The sequence below is a fragment of the Streptopelia decaocto genome (genome assembly GCF_964273445.1).
Source record: "Streptopelia decaocto genome assembly, chromosome: 7".
NCBI classification, from domain to species: domain Eukaryota; kingdom Metazoa; phylum Chordata; class Aves; order Columbiformes; family Columbidae; genus Streptopelia; species Streptopelia decaocto.
This window is the reverse complement of record NC_138661.1, coordinates 19528520-19553330: the sequence shown is the minus strand read 5'-3', so window position 1 is coordinate 19553330 and position 24811 is coordinate 19528520. Positions and strand designations below refer to the sequence as shown.

Sequence of the window (24811 nt, the reverse complement as noted above, 5' to 3'; positions counted from 1 at the left end):
AATTTCATCTCTCTCTCCCTTTCCTGTGGGTCCCTTGAGCTTAGAAAGAACCCAGCACTTATTTCTTCAGTGTTGGGGAATCTCATGCTTCAGAGCTACAGCTAATTACTGCTGCAGAGCAGAGGGAGTACCAGGCAGCTACACACAGCACTATGCAATGGAGGGCAGAGCAGGTTTGTCATCTCTTTGTTTGCTTAAAACCACTTTTTTGCAAAGCATCTGGCACACGCAACAGCATTGCCACAAAGGACGGCTGGTCCCAGGTGGTATGCTGGAGTCCACCTTCAAATGGGAGAGCTCATCCCCACTCTCCTGGTTTCTTACTGCCTTTGGTCCCCCGGACAGACAGTCATGACCTGCCAGGCACAGCGACAGTACATCCCCCCTGGTGAAATGGCATAAGCCTTTTTTTGAAGTAAATCTTGAGTAAAAATGTATAAAGTCACAAGAGGGGGAGGGAGACAGGCAGCCACGTTGGTCTGGTTGAAAGAGGCAGATGTGAACACCTCTGAATGACATTTGAATTTGGCTCCTTTCATTAACCAAAGTCCTTTGTTGCCTTTATACCTGCTTAGGAGACAGCATAAAGGAGGTATTGTTGTCAAGCCATTCTGCAGCAGGCAGGAATCTACATTAATCACTCCACAGCGGTTGCTGACAATCTCAGGAAAAAAAGGGCACATCCCACTTTGAACTACGGTGACAGTTAGAAGCCACTTGCAAATTAATGCAGATAACCTCGGAAGACTGTGGCTGGCTAACACAAATGCAGTGACTCGCAAAATGAAAAAAGAAAAGAAAAACATAATCAATAATTCAGAAGATTTCCTGAATGAGATATTAAATGATGCAGTGTGCTCCAAACCCTCAGCTATCTCTTTCTGCTACAGTGAGCTGTAAGCACGTTAAACATTTTTTGGTCCTCTTTGATGCATATATAAACAGATAATCTCATTGAAGTGGCATGGCATGGTAACATGGATTGATGATACTGGACATGCGCAGCCCTGTTTTATTTATCTATTACCATTAGCAAGGGTCCCCAGAGACAAACTGCTATATTGAAATGAAGTCCCCATCCTTAACCAAGACATGACACTATATACTTATACTGGTATGTAAATGCAGCAGTGTCATTTTGGATTTACAGACCTAAGGAGTACGGGAGATAGTCTTTAGATAGTACTCGGGGACCTCGCTTCTTGAAAAGAATAAAAGCTTTTCAAATAGTTCATTCTATACATAGCAAAGACTATAAATCGTTTTGATTTCTTCCCAGTCCTTATCCATTAACCACATAGGAATATTTTCTGAAACTTAATTTAAAATCCATATTTAATTTTTTTCATTTTGAAATATGCATTTTCCTATCACCTTATCTACTTCTAAACTCTTCAGTGAAATGAGTACGGTGCTGTCAGCTGAAGGAATAAGAAAGACCTGTGAACACTGGGCATTGTAGAGTGCTACTTGGTTGGTAGGACTTTTCCCCAGCCACTGCAGGACCTGTTCTAGCCCATGCTATGCAAGACCCTGTCTTCTTCCCAATTTAAATTAATCTGACTCCTTACATAACCCTGCAGGTAAGCGAAGCTGCTGTGGTTCTCCTTTGGCCTTAATAAGTGTTTCAGAATATTTCCTGATAGGACTGAAGGCTCAATTTCCATTTTTCCATTCCTGTTTGCTCATATAGGCCCACAAATCCCTGCATTAAACTAAAGCGACTTATATAAGAACTAAAATTCCAAAGATATTTACTCCCCTGCTCCCTCCATGTTGTTCATAAATTATTGAAAAGTCCTTTGATAATATTATGCCTAAGCCATTTCCTAAGTTTGAAATTGAACCAAGCATTTATTGTATAAAATTTTCTAACTGGAACATAAATCAGAACTCTGGAAAAGCCTTCTTTCTCATGATTAATAGTCTACTGGATACAGAAATAAAGGTTTTCAAAACACAGTCTGTTGGAGCTAGGTGAAAATGCAATCCTTTTTTCATTTCAGATCCTCTAAGTTACAGTACCTGTAACAGACATTGAAAGGTTACAGAATGAGCCTTACATTTTTTCTCCTTGCAATTTTACAGGTGATGTGTAACATGTTCAACCCTCTTCATTTGAGAGAACAAGGTATTTGCACCTAGAAAGGACTAAATTGATGCATAAGTGACTTGATCTCAAAAGCAGCCAATAAACGTTAAGCTGAGTGTGGTTCTACTCTGACAAGCTGCTACATAAAACTGGTAATTGAGCTTGACCACTTTGCAGTGTGTCTTCAAAGCCATAGCAAAGCAGTGCCAAAAGTAAATACTTTCTGCTTCTTACTCGTTATCCCAGCACAATTAATGCAGCCAAATGAGAGGGAACTGGACTCATTCTTTTTTCCTGTATTTTACTTGAACCTCACTGAGATCAATGGAGTGGCTCAGCCACCACAGGAGTTTCGGCTGGAAGAAGAAACAGCCTCTTTTAAGGCTGATAGAGCTTTAAAAAACAGATCTTCACTATGGCTGTTGAAGTAAAGAACTGACTCTGTGATGCTCCAGATGAAGGACATCAGGATCCCAGCCTGCAACAGCTTTGTAAAAAGCCATATTTTCTACAGTCACTGGAGGATGAACTGGGGTATTTTATGGTAATTAAAAAACAAAAACAACACCAAACAACAAAAAACCCAACAACAACAAAAGCCGAATTAATCACAGCCTGTAAAAGAAGAGATACATTACATTAAAAACACAGATTGTCACTGGATTTGGAAATAATTATGTACAAAGAGAAGAAAATACAATGTAGCATATGCAAGCACGGCCAAATATTACCAGTTTCAAAGCAAAATATTGCTGTACTACTTAAATTTTTTACTGCAGATTACAGAAGAGCAAACCAAATCCAGTGCTCACTGAGATCTGTGATTGGCATTGATTTGGAAGAGAAATATACCATCTACAGGACCTGAATGCCATTTTCTCTTCCTTTGGAGAATGAAACAGCAGAAAAGATACTGGGTTAAGTCCATCTGAATTTATCAACTACCTACAATAAAGGAAGAAAAAGAAAGGGAGACTGCTGCTCAAATTAAAGCTGTTGCCATAAGGGTGTATCATCATAAGGGACTTCTCTGGGATGGATGAAGATGGCTAGGTCTAGAAGCTCTCAGGAGAGCTTTGGATATCAAGCTTTGGGGGAGGTCCTCTATCCAGAAAGCTCTAATCTGTGTTTAAAAGGACAGCATGGGAGACAACCAGGAAGGACTCCACTTCCTGCAGGATTGTTCCATAAGCATTCGCTCAGGGCAGAAGAGGGACTGGAGAGCACTTGAAGAGCCCACTCCCTAGCTCCAGAGTGACTGGCCAGATTGATTTGGGATGGCACTTCTCAAAGCCTGTTGTAATCCGTTTTTCTGCCAGAAGCTCATATTCCTTCCCTCTTGCCAGGGCAACCGATCATGACAAGTCAAAGTCTTGTATCAAAACCAACAGGTTTCCCCAGCTTCTAAGTCTCAGGTTCACTGCATGGCACAAGTTGAAAGGAGCACTTTCCCTCTGCATTGGTAACATGTGATATTTGCAGAGACTTGGGGAAAATAAATAAATAAATACATTAATTAAAAAAGAGTACTGCAAAAAACATTGCATTTGGCAGGACAAGAGAAAAAGCATCGGCAAAACAAGAGACTGGACACTTGTGTAGGAGAAGGGTCCTATTTCATGACCTCTCTAGCTAACTACTCGCTTCTCAGTTACTTCATTGGTTCGACTAGCCTTCACAGGGCACAAAGGGGTAGTCATGAAGAGATGGAAGTGGTAACAGAGGTGGAGACAGAATGTCAAGAACTGTGGGGGCTCAGTGCATTGACCGTGTGGAAGGGAGTTCACGAGGTAGTTCCAAAACCCAGCCACTGTTTCCACCTTTGATCACAGAGTAACTCAAAACCCACAAGCAACTTGTGAAACACTTTTGGAAAACCAAAAACAAAATCCTGCTGCTTTCTAGTTCCAAGGGCAAAAAATAAAGCTCTGCTTGAAGGGAGAGGAAAACAAACTGTGCTGTTTCGGAAGCTGATCTTTGTGGATTTGTGTAGATGCTCAGTTTAATGTCCTTTTACAAATCTGAAACCCCATGACTTCCTGAATACTTCAACTGGGAAGTAGGTTTGTTGTTGTTTTTTTTGGTTTTTTTTAATTGAGCTTTTAATTAACTAGCAAACATGATGGCTTTGTGGAGCCTTTTGCATTCCATTAATAATGCACCATCTACTGTAAATTTAAGATATTATACAAGGACTTAAACTGAACTGCATGCATGAAGCATATTCTGAGGTATCCATGGTCTTATCTATGTATGAGTCACTTTCATATGGTCTTATCTATGTATGTGTCACTTTTATACAGGGATTATACAGCAAACAAGAAGAAAAAGATAAAACACTCGATAAGTGAGCACAGTGCAGAACACATGGCATGAGACAAAATCCATGACAAATATGTGATTACATAAATCAAAGACTGTCTCATAAAGTAGATATAAGAGGAAGTAAGGTGCATAGACAATCTTAATTCTGGTATTTCCTAGTTTTTTGAGTGCCTGACTACAAATTTAACAATGAATAATAAAAAAAAAGTACATGGAATACTATCAAATTTTAATCCAGCGCTTTATTTATAGGTGCACCTGTGAGAAAGTCACAGTGTAATGAAGAGAGGAAAGCTGACCTGCTACTAGAACACATAGTAGGAAGTCAGAGTTAAAACCCTGGCTCTGACGCAGGTTTCTTTGTAACCTCAGATAGCACATTTCCTGTGCTATGAAGTATGAATAATTGTATTTCCTACATTTATGTGACAAGAATTTATTTTTTATTCGTGGCACATGAGATCTGTCAAGGAAGTTTTCCACTGGAAAAAAAAAAAAAAATGTATGTGAAAGTAAAACATATTAATCATCATGTGTCCAACACCACTGAAATTTGTCATAGGTTTCCAATTTTCCCGGTCTTCTTAGTTCTCCATGGAAATTCTATGACTTAAAATACAATGCAGTACTTTAAATGTGAAGCTGAAACAAGTACCCCAAGGAAGAAAACATCCTAACTTCTACTAGATTTCCCAAGCACTAGCTTGTCTTTCCTTATGATTTTGCACCATGCACAGTGGCCTCAGTACCGCTCAGAGATTTGGTGAGCAACGGGACGGCAGCAGCCTGCTCCTGCTTGAACCAGACATGCCTCCTGCTGGCTGCACCGTTTGACTCCCACTGCTCACTTGGCTTGACAAACCAAATTCAAGTTGAATACCATGTTGAATTATTTCATCTGGAAGAGAAAAAAATGACAAAGCATTTTTTTTCACTTCATAAGCCAAATTTTTTTCATGTGGAGTAATAGATGGTTCCTTTAACTTACAGGGAAAGGTTAATTTTAAATGGAAATGTGATATTTTGGTTCAGATTGAAAAGATACTTAATGCAAATAGAATTTGGCTGGAGTTTTTTGCTATATTTATATTTATATTTATATTTATATTTATATTTATATTTATATTTATATTTATATTTATATATAAAGATAATATTTCATTTTTGTTTGACCCCCAAATTACCTTATTGTCTTCCAGAGCTTATATTTGATCTGAAAGATCACTAATTTGAGTTCCAGTTTTACCAAGATTGCATCTCTTTTCCAGTCTGTTCTTAGCCCAGTGATTGAGGTTTTCCCATAGTATTTTCCTAACCTTGTGCAATTTTGCACTTAATGCTTGATCGAAATCCCTGTTTAAAGTCTGATTCAAACCTAGTATCCCTTAATCCAATCAATGCCCATTTTTCTTTCCTACAATTGGGTGGGGGGGGGGAAATAACAACAACAACAACAAACTAAAAACCCATAAAACAAACAAACAACGCAAAACAACAACAACAAAAAACAGCACGAAAACCAACCAACACACCACAATCTTACTCTTTAGCAGAGTTTGCTTCTCTGGAAAACTATTGCTAGTACCCGTCAAGATATAAGTGCATTATTGTTACAATGTAAATGAACTGGTAAGACTTTGGTGATTATGATTGTGAAAATACTGAGAAACAAAGTGTGTATTTCTGCCTCTAAATGGACCAGAGATGCCACAGAAGAAGTCCCCCCAACACAGAAGAAACCCCACATCTGACTACTCTGCACTTTTTCTCATTTACTGTTAGCACTGCAGTGTCCTAACATTTGCCTGTTTCACAGCTGATAACACGTTCAAATAGTTTCCCAGCCAAGGGACACTGACGTATCTGAGTTTACTGCTGAACAGGTTGACATTTCAGCCGATGTTTTCTGACCTTCTGCATTCCGGATACATATTGATTGTGACACAGGCTATTAACAGTCACATTAATGGAGATGAAAACCTCCTCCAAGGAGTCTGCACGTTCTTCCTACAGCCTATTTTCACTTCTAAAGGTCATAGGGCTGTTAAACAAAGCTCTTTTTCTGAGTCCATGAGCACCTGTAGGTCTCCTTTTAATTCTTAGTACAAACTGACCAGTAAACCTACTAAATAACTAAGCAATACCAGCATACACAGAGGGGAAAAGTTTTAACTATTTCCTCTTACTGATCTACATTTTTGTATATATCACATTATGTTTTTTTGAAACTTTTTTCAGCACCTGAGGGCATGCCCAAAGTACTCATTTTCCCATAATGTGGGTGCTCCATGGGAATTTACTATGCATGTTAATAACAGATAAGTCCGTCTAGGCCAATACATAGAGATCCACACAGTGACTGAGATGGTCATTGCTTAAAAAAAATAGCCTCAGGACCAAAAATATGATAGTCAGCATTGCATTTAGAGGGAGTACCTCAGTTTTCTTGGCCTTCACAGCTACCCCTCACACAACAAAAAACCTATATCAGCAACTGCCTTGTAGAGAGCTTGGATTAAAATTACTATAGGTCAGCCCTTGCTAGGGGTGTTAATGAGGAGCAGATGAGAAGGAATACGAAACCAAGGCGGGGGGTGTGATCAATGATGGCAAGAGAAGTTGCCAAGCACAGCCTGAACCTGTTTTGCTGTTGCTTTAAATTGGCTTGTTTGGAAACTGCCAAATAAGAGCTTATGAGGTTAGATTGCTTCATGCAGAATTTCAAGCAGCTGTGGCTAATTTATTAGTGCTCAGCCCGAGAAAGGGAGATCCAGTCTACAGAGAGGAAACCACCTACTTTAATAGACCAGAGCAGACTTAGGAAGGGTAGGAAACTTAAGAAATGAAAAGCAGAAATTAAACTATTTATTCAAAGCTCTTGCTAAGCTGTGAAAGGTAAAACAATCTCCTGCTGAAAAGGAATTAATATTTGCAGGGAGAGATAGTAAGAATTTTACTTACCAGTTTATTTTAAGACAAGCCTAGACTTTCAGGATGGTTCCTCCTCTTTTCATTCCCATGAAAAACCCAGTCATACACCTTCCCTCCATCAGCAAGACTCTGCTGTTTGTTATAAATCATTCTCAGCAGACAGCTGTGCAGAAGGGATTCAAGGGAAAGAAGAGACAATTGCAGCTTATAATATTTGTTTGTGTTTTTTTAATTGACTTCAGTTTGGGTTTTTGTTTGGTTTTCATTTAGTTTTGTGTGTGTGGCATTGTTGTTTTGTTGTGGGTTTGGTGGGATTTATTTTTGTTTTGGCTTGTTTGCTTTTTTTTTTTTTTAACCCGACGTATGATGCTTAGGTTATCAAATTGTTCTACAGCAGGATGACAAATGGAAATAAGACAATATAATTAGCTTCACAGTGCAGGATGCATTCCCCTCAAGATTGGCCTTCTCTGGGAAATAGACTAGACTGAATAGCTGAGCAGGCTGTTTTCTTTAAGACCCCTGCAGCTGAAGGATTAAAAACTTCAGTGTAAATCTGACAGCACAACTTGTATCTTTCTGCACCTAAGGCTCACTGGAAATCTTGTTGTTGCTCAGATGGTGCTTATTTCCCTTGTAATAAAACATGCAGTCATCATTTGTCTGTGCTTAATCCCTCAGAAGCCTGCTGCTGCATTCACACTGCGGAGGAGCATCACTTTGCCTGGCTCCAGCCTCTGAACATACTTTAACAGATGTGACAAGGATTGCAGGAGCTCTTGTTTTTCCTGCTGCAACATCTTGAAAGTCATCCCCAGGTCTGTAATGTGACATCATAAAAAATGACCTCATGAGGTTCCTGTCAGTCTTGAATGACTCTTTGTGAAACAATCTCACTTTGCACACTGTTTTATTCCTTTTTCAATTCTTGCATTCCCAGTTTGTGCTCTGGAACATGCTGAGCATTTTCTTTCCCACAGACCCTTGTAGGAAGAAATTTGCAGGCCAAATTCTGTCCTTTGTGGAATTTTGCGTGTCTCTGTGTTTATATGTGTGTTAGTGACCTGCTACACTGCTTGGACACCCACAAGTCTATGGGGCCAGATGGGATGCTGAGGGAGCTGACAGAGGTGATCACTAAGACACTTTCCATTCTCTATCAGCAATCCTGGCTAACTGGAGAGGTCCCAGTTGACTGGAAGTTGGCGAACATGACACCCATCTACAGGAAGGGCCGGAAGGAGGATCTGGGAAACTACAGACCTGTCAGTCCAACCTCAGTGCCGGGAAAGGTCAGGGAACAGATCATCCTGAGTGACATGACACGGCACATACAAGAACACCATGTGATCAGCCCTGTCAACATGGGTTTATGAAAGGCAGGTCCTGTTTGACCAACCTGATCTCCTTCTACAACAAGGCGATCTGTCACTAGACAGATGAGGGAAAGGCTGTGGATGTTGTGTACTTAGACTTCAGTAAAGCCTTTGACACTGTATCTCACAGCATTCTCCTGGAGAATACTCATGGCCTGGATGGGTGTACTCTGTGATGGATAAAAAACTGGCTGGAGGGCCAAGCCCAAGAGTCGTGGTGAATGGAGGCAATCCAGTTGGTGACCGGTCATGAGTGGTGTTCCCTGGGGCTCAGTATTGGGGCCAGCTCTGTTTAATATCTATATCAATGATCTGGACAAGGGGATTGAGTGCATTCTCAGTATGTTTGCAGATGACACCAAATTGGGTGGGAGTGTTGAGCTGCTGGAGGGTAGGAAGGCCATACAGAGGGATCCGGACCCACTGGATCAATGGGCTGAGGCCAATTGTATGAGGTTTAACAAGGCCAAGTGCCTGGTCCTGCACTTGAGTCACAACAAGCCCAGGCAGCGCTACAGGCTCGGGGAAGAGTGGCTGGAAAGCTGGCTGGCAGAGAGAGATCTGGGGGTGTTGATTGACAGTGGTGGGATAGGAGCCAGCAGTGTGCCCAGGTGGCCAAAAAGGCCAACAGCATCCTGGCTTGTATCAGGAAAAGTGTGGCCAGCAGGACTAGAAAAGTGATTGTGCCACTGTACTCAGCACTGATGAGGCCCCACCTGGAATCCTGTGTTCAGTTTTGAGCCCCTTATCGTAAGAAAGACATTGAAATACTAGAGAGTGTAGAGGAGGTGACGAAGCTGGTGAGGGGCCTGGAGCACAAGTCTGATGAGGAGCGGCTGAGAGAACTGGGGCTGTTTAGCCTGGAGAAAAGGAGGCTGAGGGGAGACCTGATCCCTGTCTATAACTACCTGAAAGGAGGTTGTAGCATGGAGGGTGGTGGTGTTTTGTGGTTTTGTTTTGTTTTTTTCCCCAGGAATTACAATACTCATGTTTTTTCCTGATTCTGGTTGAACACGGAAATAAATTGTCCACTTCAAGAAAATCTCCAGTGTCCTGTGTGGAAATGATCAAAAGCCTTTCTGGAAAGCAGCTTGACACTTGCAAGACCAAGGAACGTGCTGTGAAATCTTTGTGAGATCCTCCTTCCTGTGCTATTCAGTTTTAGCATGTTAGTTCTAAATTTATCATCTTTAATGCAATTTTAATTTTTTTTTTCTACCATGTAACGATTTGTTTCAAAAATAGTTGGTGTTACACAAAACAGCAGATTGGACAGAGAAAACTGTGTTTCAGCAAGAATCCTAGTGCAACCCTTATTATCCTGCATACAGATTTTGGAGCAGAAAAAGTATTTCACAACATGACACATATCCACCCTCTTGCTCTTTTTTTTTCCATTGTCTTTTTTAGTCACCTCTAGGGACAATTACTTGAGTCAGCTGACCAGATAGATTATCTGGCTGGAGGACTCAAAGTAGCCTTCTTCATATCCCAAGCAATGGGTCACAAAGTCAGAGCAGACAGCTGTAGGTAGATAAGGACAGGCCCTGGATATGGAAATCAAGTGAACAAGCAGAATGAGAATGTGCATAAACTACAAAATGCAAATAACCATTGCAAGAAAAAGCAAGTGATATAGAGTAGCTAAAGTAGGTCTGATTCAGAGACACATGCTCATAGGGGAAGACATAATTTGGAAATAGGGGATGTAGGGGATAGGCTTTGAAGACATTTTTCTTGACCTACACAATTAATACACAAGTAGCAAGTATGAGCTGTGTAGCATAAACAGCATATAAAAAGTAGCACAGAAACGGGAGGCTTTTGCTAAGTCCAGAGAATGTTGTTGTTTTTTTTTCTTTCCCCTCAGTGCCAAGAAAAGGCTCAGCTATGAGGGGTCTTTATATACGCTATATAGAAGTAACAACCATGCTTGCAGAAATTTTTTGTCATATCCATTTACTGAAAAAGGAACTGTAGTTGAAGGGTTTGCATCCTCTGTGAGTGTACTATGACTGGTGTGTGTTGCAGCTTCCCAAGTTGATGGAAAAACAAGGCAGCAGGGGAAACTGAGGCCTCACATAGAAAGTAGTTAACATGAAGACACCAAAAAAGCTGCAAAACGACAAAAGAATTAGCAGTAAAAGACAATCTCAACCTTGTCTGTGCTTCCCGAGTTCCAAAAGCTTCACCTCCTCCCTCCTCTCTGCATTAGTAAATTTTTCCAGACATCCTGGCAAATAATTTCTGTGGAGAGAGACTAGCAAAGACAGATGGAGCCTCCTCAAAGCTTCAAGTCTTCCTTCCCTACTGACTGGTAAACGTGCAGAACCACAGCTCCATATGAGCAGATGTATGGCTGGAGGTTTGTGCCTCTCTTTTGAAACCAGCCCAGCACCACCAATTCCCAAATTAGAGACCAAAGAGAAAGGGGAAGGGGGGGAAAACCAAACATGAATGTCCACCAGTAGTGAAGCAGCAATGCACTGTTTTCCACAAGTATACACAAAAGGGAAGACTAACTACAGCTCCTCTGCCATTGCTGGATAACAGGACAAGAGAGAGAGATAAAACAAAACAAAACAAACAACAACAAAAACCCAAACAAACAAAAAAAACTACAACAGGAAAAGCGTTTTCATCAACCAGGTCTTTGTTGCAATTTTTTTCCATCTTTGTAAAACATTACATCATAAAGTAAAGACAATAGCAGCAAAACTTATCACGATGGTACAAGCACATTCTGCTCTGTACCCTGGTAATGACAGGTATGAAATTGTTCCTTTTCTGAAAATGCATTTCTAAAGCACCATAAAGTCTTACAGAGAGAAAGAGGGACAGACACAAAAGAGTAGATAGAACATCCTGGCAAGTGGATTTACTGATTGCTTATAATTTGAAGTTAATCAGGAGAAATAGTAGGTCAGCATGCCACTGAGATGTTTCCCCAAATTTTAAGAAAGTTGCTTTTGTTCTTCTTTTTTTCCAAATGCAAGGCTGAAAATGACTAATTATGGTTTCTCAGCCCTGTCCACAAGGTCCAGGTCAAATTCTCTTAGAAATGAAAAGTATTCAGTATAAAACTACATTGGAACACTGGCCTGAATAAATTCAAATTGTCAGGAAGCTGTGATTCAGATACAAATCCTGCCTTTTTCTAATTATAGTTACTACATGACTCCAGGATCTGAGAAACTGCTAAATGGTAGGCTGAAAGCTGGTATGTTTGGCTTACATCTCACAATAGGCACTGTAAGCTTTCCTCTTTAAGCACCCAGCTCTCACAAGGAAGAAGAGTGTGTGTGTGGAATATATTTGGGAGACTAAAATACTCTCTCACATGCCAAATATCACCTGCCTGTGATTTGGTCTCAAGGAGTTCAGCCAAGGAAAGCAAATCCTATTTGCCTACAAAGGCCACCTGATAGACAAATCCCCGCTTTCCCCTAGAAGTAGCAGCACTAGTTTTAACTGCTGATAAGACTCACTTCAGATGTGACCCATACCCAGAGACGATGGAGCATGGAGGTTCACATCTACCTGCATGGGGGTGGAGGGGACATCACCACTATATCCGTTTGCCAGAACCGGTTCCATGTGTTGTGTGCGGGGTGGGCATGTGCCTGTGTTTGCACGGGGCCTTTTTTCAACCAGTTCCTGAGAACTCACCAGTGTTGTGGCTGGAACCTGCCTTCAGAGTGACCTGTTCAACCCAGCATGATCCAGCTCGCTGAGCATGTGCTGGCTACATCAGAACACCCACAAATTAACTTTTGCAACTGCTTCCTCAGTGTTTGATTTCAACAGCATGAGTCAACAGAGTCTAACATCATTATGTACTTCAGTTGCACTGGCAGGAGGAAAAAAATATGATCCAGCTCAGCATTGCTAATAAGGAGGGTAACTGCTACTGGTAGCAAAGGAGATGGGGACCTCAGGAAGAATTAGGTAACCAAAAGGAATTAATATCTGCAGTTTTTTGGATTACATATTTCAGGCAACTAGTTTCATACATTAATCTACAAGCCCTTTTTTGAGCTTCATAGATTTGTGTTCATTTGTGTTTGTGTTTTCATTGATATATAATTGCCTAGGGAACTGTTTCTGAAGCTGGGCTGATTTGTATTTAGTACGGATATAATGCCATCCCACTAAGTGTAAATGGCACTGTAGAGATGAGTTAAAACAGCAGGTCTTTGCTTTAAAAAGCTTAAAAATAACAAGCTAGCTCTGCTTTACTGCACTGACTTGATGGGGGCAGATTTCAGCCTTAGGTTAGAAAAAAACACCGTTCAAAACAAAGACATCTACAGGAAGGACTGAAGCAGTTCCCAGTCACCTTTTAAACTCGCATCTGTTTAGTAGAAGACTATTAGTTCTAGGTTAGTACGCCACATAACATAAAGCTTGGTCTTTGCCTGTTATTTATTTTTAGTGAGAGCAGCAGACATCATGCAGCCTGACAACACAAACAGGCCCCTGAGAAAACCAAAGCCGGCAAAGAAAAAGCCCACGTACAGTATAAACACAAATTCTTCAGGAAAATACAGGTTTTTTAAGAACAGGGTTTTTAACACCCTGAACTCACAGACACACTTCCATTTATTATGGGTTAGAGAATTTTGCAGCAAGTCTCTGGCATTGCCCATTAATGGTTTGGAAGAAGCAGATTTGTATTAGAGACATCATAAAGCCAAACAACAGAAGCTCAGATGATTTATAATTTCACAGCAACAACCAAAATCAGATTTAATGAATATAAACCACTGGGGTTTTCTATTTACTATTATTTCTAATAACACTTATTAGAAATAATGTTCCCTATTAGAGGATGATGACATTCACAGACAGACATGTGGATGAAGCTACAAACCTTTTCAAAACCACTCATGCAAAATCTGCACAAGCTCAATGGTTAATGGTTCAGGAGGATCTACAAAGAAGCATCCCAGAATTCTCCTGCACAAGACAGTAGAAAGTGGGACTGCAGAGCTGAAAGCTCTAAGAAAACAGAAACTCAGTCTTCCTCTGTGTGTGAGGACTGTGCCTACAGAAAAACCATGTTTGCTTTGCTCTTTCAGGTCCCCATTTCTATGTCAAGTCATGTCACGCTCAGTACAGGATCTGAGAGCTAAAGTCAGTAAGTCACCATTTTGTTTGACATTTTACTTTCAGGCTGCTGTGAAAGGATGTCATTTAGAGCAAGGAATTTGGGATATGGTTCAGACTCCCTTTTGCTAAATCCTTCATTAATGGTGGAATAGCCTGACCCGAAATAATATCACAAGTTTTTAATAGGTATTATTAAATGCCAAAGGATGAGAATTTTAGCCATAAAAACACTTGATATTTGAACTGAGATTCACTCCCAAGCTGTTGCATACAACTAAAACCAAGGGATGGCCTTTACAAGGAGAGAAGCAATTTAAGATATTAAAATGTCATTTTAGTTGTCAGACATTTTTGCCTGGCCCCCTATGCATTACACCATTTGCACCTCCTGTATTATAATAAAAATGTGTACTGAGATATTTACTGGGCAATCATAAGGGAGAAAATATTTACTCCAGTAGCAGATGGGCACCTTTCTCAGCAAGTCTCACAGACACAGAAATGGGTGGAAATGAAAGAGAGCATTTTCCTTTCATGTGAAAGGTCATCAAAGACTGTTCAATATCTCACTGGGAGTTAATTCAGCATCACCCTTTGTCCCTGAAACTGTCGTATTCCAAACCAGCAGGTGCTGAAGACACAGCTGATAAAATGTCAGCCAGGGACTCATGCATGACATGGCCAGGCAGAACCTAGAGACACCGACACTGTCAGCGAGAATCTGGACAGCACATAGACAGAAAACCCAAAACCTTTAGAGATGAAGAATATGTCAAGATTGCATTGCCCTTCTATCACACCAGTTCTGAATTTGGCCACCCAACTTTGCCTCCTCAGTCACTTCGTCCATGTTGACCTGTTTTCTATGATTTGCCTTCTCACACAGACAAGTCCTACAAGGCAGTGACTTTTGCCTTCCTGGACTGTAATCCAGCAGAATGCCATGGCTGTGACTAAGCCTTATATTTCACATACAGGAAATGCATCTCCCATATCCTTACAGCTGCCTGTGCATCTGTGTAGGACTCTTCCACTATGGGCAAGCATTTCTCAGAGAACAACTCAGTTGAGGAACAAATAACACTGCATGGATGATGTTGGTTTGGGGATTTGGTAACCAAGGAGAATTGTTAGCCCAGTCGGTATATACTGCATGCTTTCAGAGTCAGATGAGATGCTTTAATGTGCTTGATCCTTCACACAGGCAAAGCACAGTAGTGTAACCAGGCACTACTTCAATTCCCAGAACTCAAATTGCATGTCTGAGAACTTTCAAGCCTTGTCTGGAATACAAATGCAAATCAAAAGGTACTGGAGAGCGTCCAGAAGAGGACGCTCCACTTAAATTTGAGAAAAAACTTCTTCTCAGTGAGGGTGACAGAGCACTGGAACAGGCTGCCCAGGGAGGTTGTGGAGTCCCCTTCTCTGGAGACATTCAAAACCCACCTGGACATGTTCCTGTGCGACCTCACCTAGGCGTTCCTGCTCCAGCAGGGGGATTGGACTAGATGATCTTTTGAGGTCCCTTCCAATCCCAAACATACTGTGATACTGTGACCACAAAGTTGCTGAAGGGTTTAGAGCAGGAGCCATATGAGGACCCAATAAAGTCACTTGGTTTGTTCAGCCTGGAGGAGACTGAGGGGAGACCTCATCACAGTCTGCAGCTTCCTCACAAGGGGAGGAGGAGCAGCAGGTGCTGATCTCTGCTCTCTGGTTACCAGTGACAGAACCCAAGGGAATGGCAGGAAGATGTGCCAGGGGAGGTTTGGGTTGGACATTAGGAAAAGGTTCTTCACCCAGAGGGTGGTGGAGCCCTGGAACAGGCTCCCCAGGGAGGTGTCACGGCCCCAAGCCTGACAGTGTTCAAGAAGAGACTGGACAACACCCTCAGACACATGGGGTGAACTGTGGGGCTGTCCTGTGCAGGGATAAGAGTTGGACTCAATGATCCTGATGGGTCCATTCCAACTCACGACATTCTGTGATTCCATGATTCTATCATCTAAATTTTAGCTTTTGCTCCTAACTGCCCACTAGGCCACAGTAAAACCCCAGATCTGAACAACATAAAACCTTAGTGCATCCATGCTGGCACTACAGAATTAGCACAACATGATCTGCTCTATTTCTGAGTGAGACTTTAGAAGATTAGTTCACAAGTGGCACTTGAGGCTAAACTTCATTCCACGCCTGCTGAAAACCAGGAGCATCAGGAGGGCTAAAGGACTTTGGTGCTCAAACAGACCTGCATCTTGCTGGTGTCTGCCCATGGCTTGAGGACATCAGGATCTGAGGATGGCCACAAGCTGCCACTTGCATCCCTGTGAAGCCCAGCACAGGGCTGGGTGGATCAGAAGCCTCCAGGAGCCACAGCAGCTCTTGAGTCAGATGAAACCTCCCACGGAATGGGGCTCACTGCCCTGCCTCCAGTGGGCAAAAGCCAGAGCATAGCCCTGCACCTTAAGAGATTAATTGGTGAACCAAGCACAATTCAATTTCTGTTGGATCTTACTGACTTAAAGCAATCCCAAATGACCTAAAATATTTCAGACTTTTTTTTCATCCTTAATGTTCGCATAACAAAATTAGAAAGATGATATGATACTTCAAGTGAAGTGAACCAGCAGACAGAACATACTAAGAATTTCTTTCCTCCTCTGCACTAGTGGTATTTGGCTCCTGCAAACTGTGCAGACAATTAGATATGCAAATATGTAACTCAAAATCTGCATTTGTGTTGCCATGCTTCTATTCATAGCCATGGCAATCATGTGTTCCAGTGACCACTTAGATTTTGAGTTGGTACATTGTGCATAAAATCTCAGAAACTATAACAGAAAATGAAGCATGCATTCTTGTGTATGCAGAGATGGGCATGCAGTTCTAAACATCTGTGTCTGGATGACTTGTGAGTGTCTGTATGTTTGACCAGCTTGTAAGACTTGGTATGTCTCTGCCATCTACATCCATGCTTACTTTACCTATAAGCCTACAGTTAGAATTGCAGGATATTCAAGATCTTGTGAAGGCGCCAGGAAAGCATCACTGGTACAATCATGTGTATCTCATTTCCAGCATGCAAAATCTTCTATCTGCAATGGCAAACACAGTAGCCCACAGGCTGAGGCTGAGGCTACCAAAATTAGTGTTTCTTACAATTCCCATTAATTATTTTGCAGCCTTTTCTTTTAATATTTATTGTGAAGTCTAGGGACATTTGTACTTCTTATATCTGTACCTCCTATTTCTTATATCCATATATCCAGAAACTGCAAAAGATTTTTTTAAATGCCCACAGTTTGGTTACATTTCACTTTAGTCTCAAAATGCAGAGAACTCATGTTTAGATTTTATCAAGAGATAGCAAATGACAAACAAATATAGTACCTAAAAGGAAATAAAACAAATAGTTCCAAATACCTGTTTAAAACTTACAAAATATGACAGCATTAATGGCACTTAAAGCTATAAGCACTTAAAAGATTACCACCATATTTTTTTCAACTTCTTTTCACAAATTTCTGTTTCTTCTTTTTTCTGAGATTATGACTGCAGCTCATGTCTAAACCCACACTCAGCAAAAGGCGCAGAGAGCCCTGAGATTCAATGGATACTCTGGCCCTCATGTGAATAGTGTATATGCTCTTATGTCTATTTTTAAAAATTCAGATTCAGCTACAGAGAACATCAGTTTGCTGACATGCAAGAGCTATAGCTTTCCTTCTGTCTTCATAGTCTTACAGCATTAAAATTGAAGATTTTTTCCAGTGGTAGAAAGTGTGAATGAGAAATTTTAAAAAATGGTTAGCCCACTATTTTATACACCTAGTTAATATCATTAATGTCCTCTTCTTTTAAACGACATAGCACAACATGTTGCATTTTCTTCATATGCACTTTCTTGCTGAGTTTACATTGAATCATTGAATACTTCCTACACAAGAAAAAAAATCCATTTCTTTTCCTTTTTTTATGTCACTGGTTAAGATAAATACCCACCAAGGATTTTTCTTTTTTTTTTTTTCTTTTTTTTCAATGAAAACAGCAATCCAAACCTTAAATATGTCTGTGTTGATTTTTCAGACCAGCACCCAGCTGGTGGCTGTGTCCATGGACATTCTTTTGGAGTTTAGAAATATAATGCATCTGATTCAAAAATGGAAAAAAAAATCTAGCTTGGATCACGTGCCAAAACTTAAACTAAGCCTTACTGAAAGTTTCTAGTTCACTCCAATCATTTCTCCTATTTTTTATCACCAGGGGAAGGATTTATGAATGCATACTCCATGACAAAGCTACAGTCTTTTTCATCCCTTTCAAAGGCTCTTATTACATAGCTGCCTTTTGTCTGATATTATGCCATGATGGGAGCACCCTGGTGATATTGTCATGGTTCAGTCTCTTCCTTTGTGTCTTGCCCTGGTAATCTTATACAGGTTGAAATTTCCATGTGCGTAGCTTTCTGTTGCCATTTTGCAGTGTTGTGTTCCTGAATTGTTTTGGCAGAGCAAGCTTGAGTCTTTATGGCACAGTGAAATATTCTTCAATGCTATAGAATTCAGACTGAATAAGGAGTCTGTATAAGGCACGTGTCTCAATATATATATATGTATATAAAAACACTAACATTGTTAATTCAAGTCAAGCATCTTTTACATTTGATTTCTGTCTTCAAGTAACGCTTTGTTTTCATGTTCCCTTTCTTTGGTTTTATTTGGGATCACTCCATTCTCCAGGTCTGAGTGCTGCACAATGCAGTTGGTCAGGACTGCAGTGCTAGAAGAGTTCTCAGAATTGCACATCTTCTCTGTCTCCTCTTCCTTCTTTTCTTCATCCAAGGAGTAGTTTCGGAAGGTCTCGTAAATTTTACGCACATCCTCAGGGATGGTCTTTTTGAGGTCTTTGTTTTTCCTCTTGGTCATCTTAGCAGATGATCCAAATTTGTTAATGATGTTGTCCTCAGATGCCCCCTGCCCATGCTTGTTTAGCTGATCTGACCCTTTAAGGCGCAGGTTGTTAGGCCTGTTATTGATGCTTTCCTGAGATGAGGCCTTGAAGCGTCCTGATTCCAAGGCATTAAAGACAGACCGCTTCTCTGGAGAGAGCATGTCTAAGGAGTGGGCTCGCTGGTCCAGGCCCAGGCGCCGGCGCTCCATGCTCCGGATGGTGGCTGCCCGCTGAAGTTTGTCGTGGATCTCCACGCTGAGCCGCCTCCGTGTCTCTCTGAACTCTGCCGTCACATTCGCTTTCCACTCCGCTGCATGGGCCTTTATTTCTCCAACCTTGACAACAACAAGGAAGAGAAATGAACAAAAGAAAAAATATATCAAAATGAAGTGACAGTCTTTCCTACAGAACAGCAGCACAAGCACTTTCTTCTCTGCTGTAGAATGAGAGACCAGTCCCAGTTCCTGTGCATACATCTGGACTCAAAAGTCGGCAGCAAAGTGGTTATAACAGGCAAGTTCTAAGCACACCAACTAGTGACTAGCTAATGGCTTATGTGGCATATGACTTGTCTGCCTGTTTCACATTTTGCCACCCCACACATTTTATAACTGTGTTACATAAGGGGAGGTGTTCAGGCTAATCTGCCCTTGGTGAAGAACAGAATTCCTGATTTATAATGTCAGTGGTAGATAGTCAGGAGTGAGCAAAATTAATCACCCATAGTTATAGCAATATGCTTCAGAATAGCACAACGACCAGTGTAGCAACAGAGTAACATATTTTCCTGTATTGCTCATGGATGGAGCTGTTCAGTCCCACTGAAGGTTCTGTTCAGTGCCACAGAGCAATTAACATTGGGAATATCTATCAGATAATTTCAAGTGGACCTCTGACTGATCCAGTATAGGGTCCATTCTCAGAGACAAATATAACTGTCTTGAATGGAGATTTCCATTGCATAACCATCCAAATACCACCCTCTCAAGCCAGCTGGAGAAGTTTTCAAAACACATCAATGTTCTCTGTGGGTACCATGAGCATGTCCTTAAATGCCTCACTGTTTTGTTCTAGTTTACGCCTTTGTACCTGAGAGCAGAATAATGACTAAGAATAAAGCACTGACATGGCTGCTGTATTGAATAAATATTTATTCTGAAGTGAGAAAAAAAGAAGATAAATGACCAAGCAGTATCTCAGGCAATGCAGGTCTTTTTCAAACTTCAGCTAAAGGAGAACAGACTGAGGAGCACGATGAATGCAGGAGCCCACCAAGCTCAATCGTTTGCTTGGACTGCTGTAGTCAGAACTCAGTTTCTGCATCCAGTGGTCCACAAGGAAGTCATCTTTTGTTCCTCAGGCTAGCTGAGTAGATCTGTATTCAGAACAGTATTACTTGAGGTAGCAAGCATCACACATCCACCATGACAGATCAGATTCCCACCTGTGGGTGCCTGCTGATGATCAACTTGACAGCCAAACCCCTCTGTGAAGAACCCTTCATTCACAGAAATGCACAGGGGATGCACTAGGCCTCAGGTAGCACAGCTGCCTTCATAAATTATAAACAGTGGTACTCCTCTGCCAAACTTTGTGTATGTCTGCTCTTTGGCTAACCCAGTCAGGTTAGCTTAGCTAGTAATGCAGGAGATTGACTTAAAAATTGAAATTGAAGCCTCCACAGTAGGCTTCAGCTCTATAGTAATGGAAATTGCCTTCTGTTTTCCACTCTTATTTGAGTGAAGCATTAGCAATACTGTCTTTAAATCACAGAGGGCATGGTCTGAGTGAATTTAATCATGTTCTTCCTGATGCTGACTACTCAGTTTCTTCAATTTTTCATAATATGGTACTCAGTAAGGGGCCTGATTCTAAAGTCTTATTCAGAAACATATTCCCCGAGGTAGGGAAAAGTGAGAAAACTCAATATAAACCCCTGGTTTAAAGGCAGGTTCTTGTTTCATAATGAAGAGAGCCAACTAATGTCTTTAAAACCTATGCATCTCCAATTTTTAAAGGGAGAACACTGAAATTTTTATTACAATTTTGTAGATAGTTTCAGAGTGAAGGCTGGCTTCTCTTATTCCATAATTGCAATCCTACTGATGTGTTCTGTATATTTGGTAGTACTAACAGAGGTGTAACAACCTAGGTTGCTTCAGCTGCGTTTTTTCCTCCCTTTGTGAAGGAGCTAAAGTTAAGAGCTAATTGGATAGCAGGGGCAGCCAGCTGAGCAAACTACAGGGAATACTGAGCACTGGTTATGCAGAGGAGCATCCTTCTTTAGACAAGCACTTAAAGCTCTCTTATAAAATGACAAACCACTGCGAAATTACTAGTCATACCTCTTCTTTTGTCTTCTTGGATAGGACTCTTAACCAGTCTCCAATCATACTCAGCACAGCAGCAAAATAGGCAAGGCCAACAAGGATCCAGAACCACACTAAGGGTTTATACCACTCCCGGTAATGGATGTCAGCATTTCCTCCTGAAATAAGCATATACTTATGCTTAGGAATTATGAGATGTCAAAATTATGGCAAAATATCTGCAATTCTGAGAAATTCCTGAAAGTATTTCTTAACTCTTGTCAACAGTGCTGTAATTCTAATAACAGATGAGAGGCCTGTCAGATGGGAGAAACACAGTTCTTAATTTAAGACTTTCTAAAATTACCTGTCATTCTGCTGCTATGTGACCAGAGCACCTAGTAAACACTTTTCTTTATATTGCTCATACTCTGAAGCAAGTCTGAAATTCCTGCTTTTATCAAGCCGTATGATCACATTTCCAAGAAAGAAGTATAATACAGCTACCCTTCCTTATTTTCAACTTCCTGAAGCCTGGTAGCTAAGAAACTTTACAGTTCAATCCCCTCACATTATAGATTTTCTAGGGTTTTTTTGTTTTTAACTACAGGATTCAGAGACCTATGTGCAAGAGAAAGAAAAGCAGCTTTGTCTTTCTCTACAACTTAGGACATCTGACAGGAAGCCAACTCTGCACCAGCTCTGATAATAAGGAGATATTGTCTGCTTGGGTATCAGTTATAGGGATGCATTCTCTGGCCAGTGACTTGAGAGGAGATATAGATCAAATGAAGCAACAAATATCCTATATTGTTTTCATGCAAGTTTTAGGATGAGCTGGTAAAAAAATGAAGAGGCATTTGGCAACTCTAATGGACTATAAAGAGCCTAACATAAATGCAGCAGCAGCCAGGCTGCTACCTACCATGGAACAGAATAAACTTTTCTGAAAGACAGCGACCACAACCTTACTTTTGAGATTCCCGGTCCTCTCACAGTGCTATGTGAACTGTAGAAGAAGAGACAGTGAGAGGCAAGTATGACCCTGAGCTGAAGAGAGAGCAGCAAAGGGGCTGCACAGTCATGTCCCTCAATGCAGGTGAAGAAGCACGACCCTTAGTGGTACCTGTGTAAATCTCTGTCTCAAGTTCAAGCCTACCAGGGCACTCAGGCAGAGGACTGCATATTTCCTGGACTACAGTCTTGGTTAGACAAGAGCTAGACACCAATCTGTACCTCTGTATAACTACAGAGAGCTTTTAGGATTTTGCCCCATTAAAATCACCAGACAACACAGTTTTGAGCTCCCTCCCATAGCTTTTGGCAATTGGAGACATTCCTATGACTCTAATTTTATCCAGACTTTGTATGAGCATACACACAGTAAGCAAACATCCCCATGGAAGCCCAGACATTTGAGAATTGGCAGGGACCCAAATATTGGTTTTGATGTTAATCTCTCCCTATGCACCGCATGAATCACTCTCTTTTTTCCAGTCTTTAAGAGTGGGAAACAACGGGAGGAGGGACCTGCTGTTGCTACGGTACAGCAAGGCTCTTCTGATCATACACGTCCCTGAGGAAGCTTGCTACGACGTTGATTGTCTAGGTCTGTCTTACGGAGTAATCAGGCGACTGAGAGAGTATGAGACCACTTTTTTCAGCCTATCAGATATTCTGTTTTTTTTCCAGGTTCCATCCACAGTTCTATTTCCCACAATAGTAAAAAAATTTTCCCAGTTTGGGAAGAGCTGGGACACGTTCAAGGTGGAATAAATCAGCACAGCTCCATTGATGTGGTTTTACCCAATGTAATGTAGTATTTTCCCTTTGATGTTGAAGGGACAGAGATATAGAGAGATTGAACTGACAGAAAATCAAAGCCACAGAAAATCTGTCCCAAAACCTGCAATAAACCCCAAATCTCCTGGTGATCACCTGCCTTAAACTCTTATGAGATGACCTCTGAAGTTTGCTCATTCAGGGTCCGCCATTTGATTTTTGAAAAATTCTGGTCCTCAGTAGCCACCAAGCTGTGGATTATATTCTCCTAATCATGTTGGATTTAGACCAATTTAATGCAATATTAAGGGCTTTTTTACTATTATGTTATTAAATAAAACTATATTGAAGTGTGATATGCTTAAGAAAAGTATTGTGAGACAGAATATTAGTGAGATTCTCTTCACATTTAAGTGGTTAAAATGGACCAAGCTCATACAATCACTTCTGTACCTGAATGTTCAGAAAATGCTTCTTTTTCATATCTGGAGCTCCCTTTGTTCAGTGCCTTTTTTTTCTCAATAATTCATGTCTTCTATACCACTGTGTCATTAAAAGGGAAGATCACAGTGTTGTCTACAAAAACACTTGTCTACACCTCTTCAGCAAAGAAACCTTTATATATCCCTGTAGTTTCATTTCATGTTTTTAACTCATTCATATTTCACTGATTTATAGAAAGTAACAAAACACTACCATAATAGGGCTGTTTGTAACACAGGCATCTTAATGCCTTTAGTTAGGACCACTAACAGGAATGAGGAGTAGGGGTCATGTGCTAATGGGAAAAAAATCCACTTATTTTAACCACCTTTTTGTTAGCAAAGCAGTAGAATGAAAAAAAAAAAATCTCTCATCTCTCCAGCCAACAGTCTTAACTCACTCTTCATAAACTGAAAAGGATGGATATTTATAGTTCCTGCTAGTACTCGTAGCACTGAGATGCATACCCCATTAGTCCTTCTCTTTCTACAGCAGTTTTCCTTAATAGGGTACCCGCAACATCAAAATTTCTGCTAAGGTTAGAGAACAAAATTCAGCTTCTGAAATGATGCAGCTCATGTAGTAGCAGCCCATTACTGCACGGAACCAGAGGTTTCTCCAGCCCTATGGAACCAGAGGTTTCTCCAGCCCTACTTTGTAAAAGCTTCATCCATTCATCATTTTGGCTACTTGCTTCAGGAATCACCCTCAGACTGAGACCTAATGTACTAATACAAATCTTGAATTCAATGGGAAAGTCATTTAACTTGTGCATAATTCATTGCACAGTGAAGTATAATCAGGATTTTCCAGGCTCCCGTTAGCTACACTGCTGAAAGCTTGCAATCTGCAGGTGGCAAGGCACCTGGACACTAAATCAGCCTGGTGTCCTATTGCACAGCAACCCCACAGAAACACCAGGCATCATTTCACTGGAATATAATGCACTGTAAAAAGCCTCCTCCCCACAGTGGATAAATTCTAAGAGCCAAGGCCTTCGTGCACAGCACCTAGGCTCAAAGCTGCTCACCTGCTACAAAGTCACCGAAGCCAACAGTAGTCAAAGTGACAACCACAAAGTAGGTGGACTCCAAGGCTGTCCATCCCTCAATGTGTTTGAAGATCACTGCAGGAATGGTCACAAAGACAATGCAGCCTGCCAGGATGAACAGGATGGTAGAGATCACCCGGATCTTCGTTTGACTCACTTGCTTTTTCTAGAAAAAGGAAATAGCAAAAGAAAAACCTTTTTTTGAGTGGACTTCTGGGACTGTACACCTTGTGAATGGAAGACTGATTGTTCTGGTGTCACTCAGTATTTCTCTTTCTGCCTCTTGTGAGCTTATGAGGTAGAAAACAACCCTCCCTCCCCATTAATGAGAGCCCCCCCGAGGTGACAGAAAACCTCTATGTCTGGGCCCAGAAAAATGGCGATTCGCATTTTCCATGCA

General features: G+C 41.0%; 1 protein-coding gene across 1 annotated transcript in view; it reads right to left on the bottom strand.

Annotated features, from left to right (window-relative positions):
* Positions 1-18491: 18491 nt before the first annotated feature.
* Positions 18492-24811, bottom strand: part of KCNK10 (potassium two pore domain channel subfamily K member 10) — a gene marked incomplete at both ends in the record, with an annotated part of 62737 nt that continues 56417 nt past the window's right edge. Inside the window, 3 exons of the mRNA XM_082058358.1 lie at positions 18492-19121; positions 21132-21274; positions 24391-24577. Of these exons, the coding sequence (XP_081914484.1) occupies positions 18492-19121; positions 21132-21274; positions 24391-24577 (960 nt within the window). The remainder of the gene's footprint in view (positions 19122-21131; positions 21275-24390; positions 24578-24811) is intronic.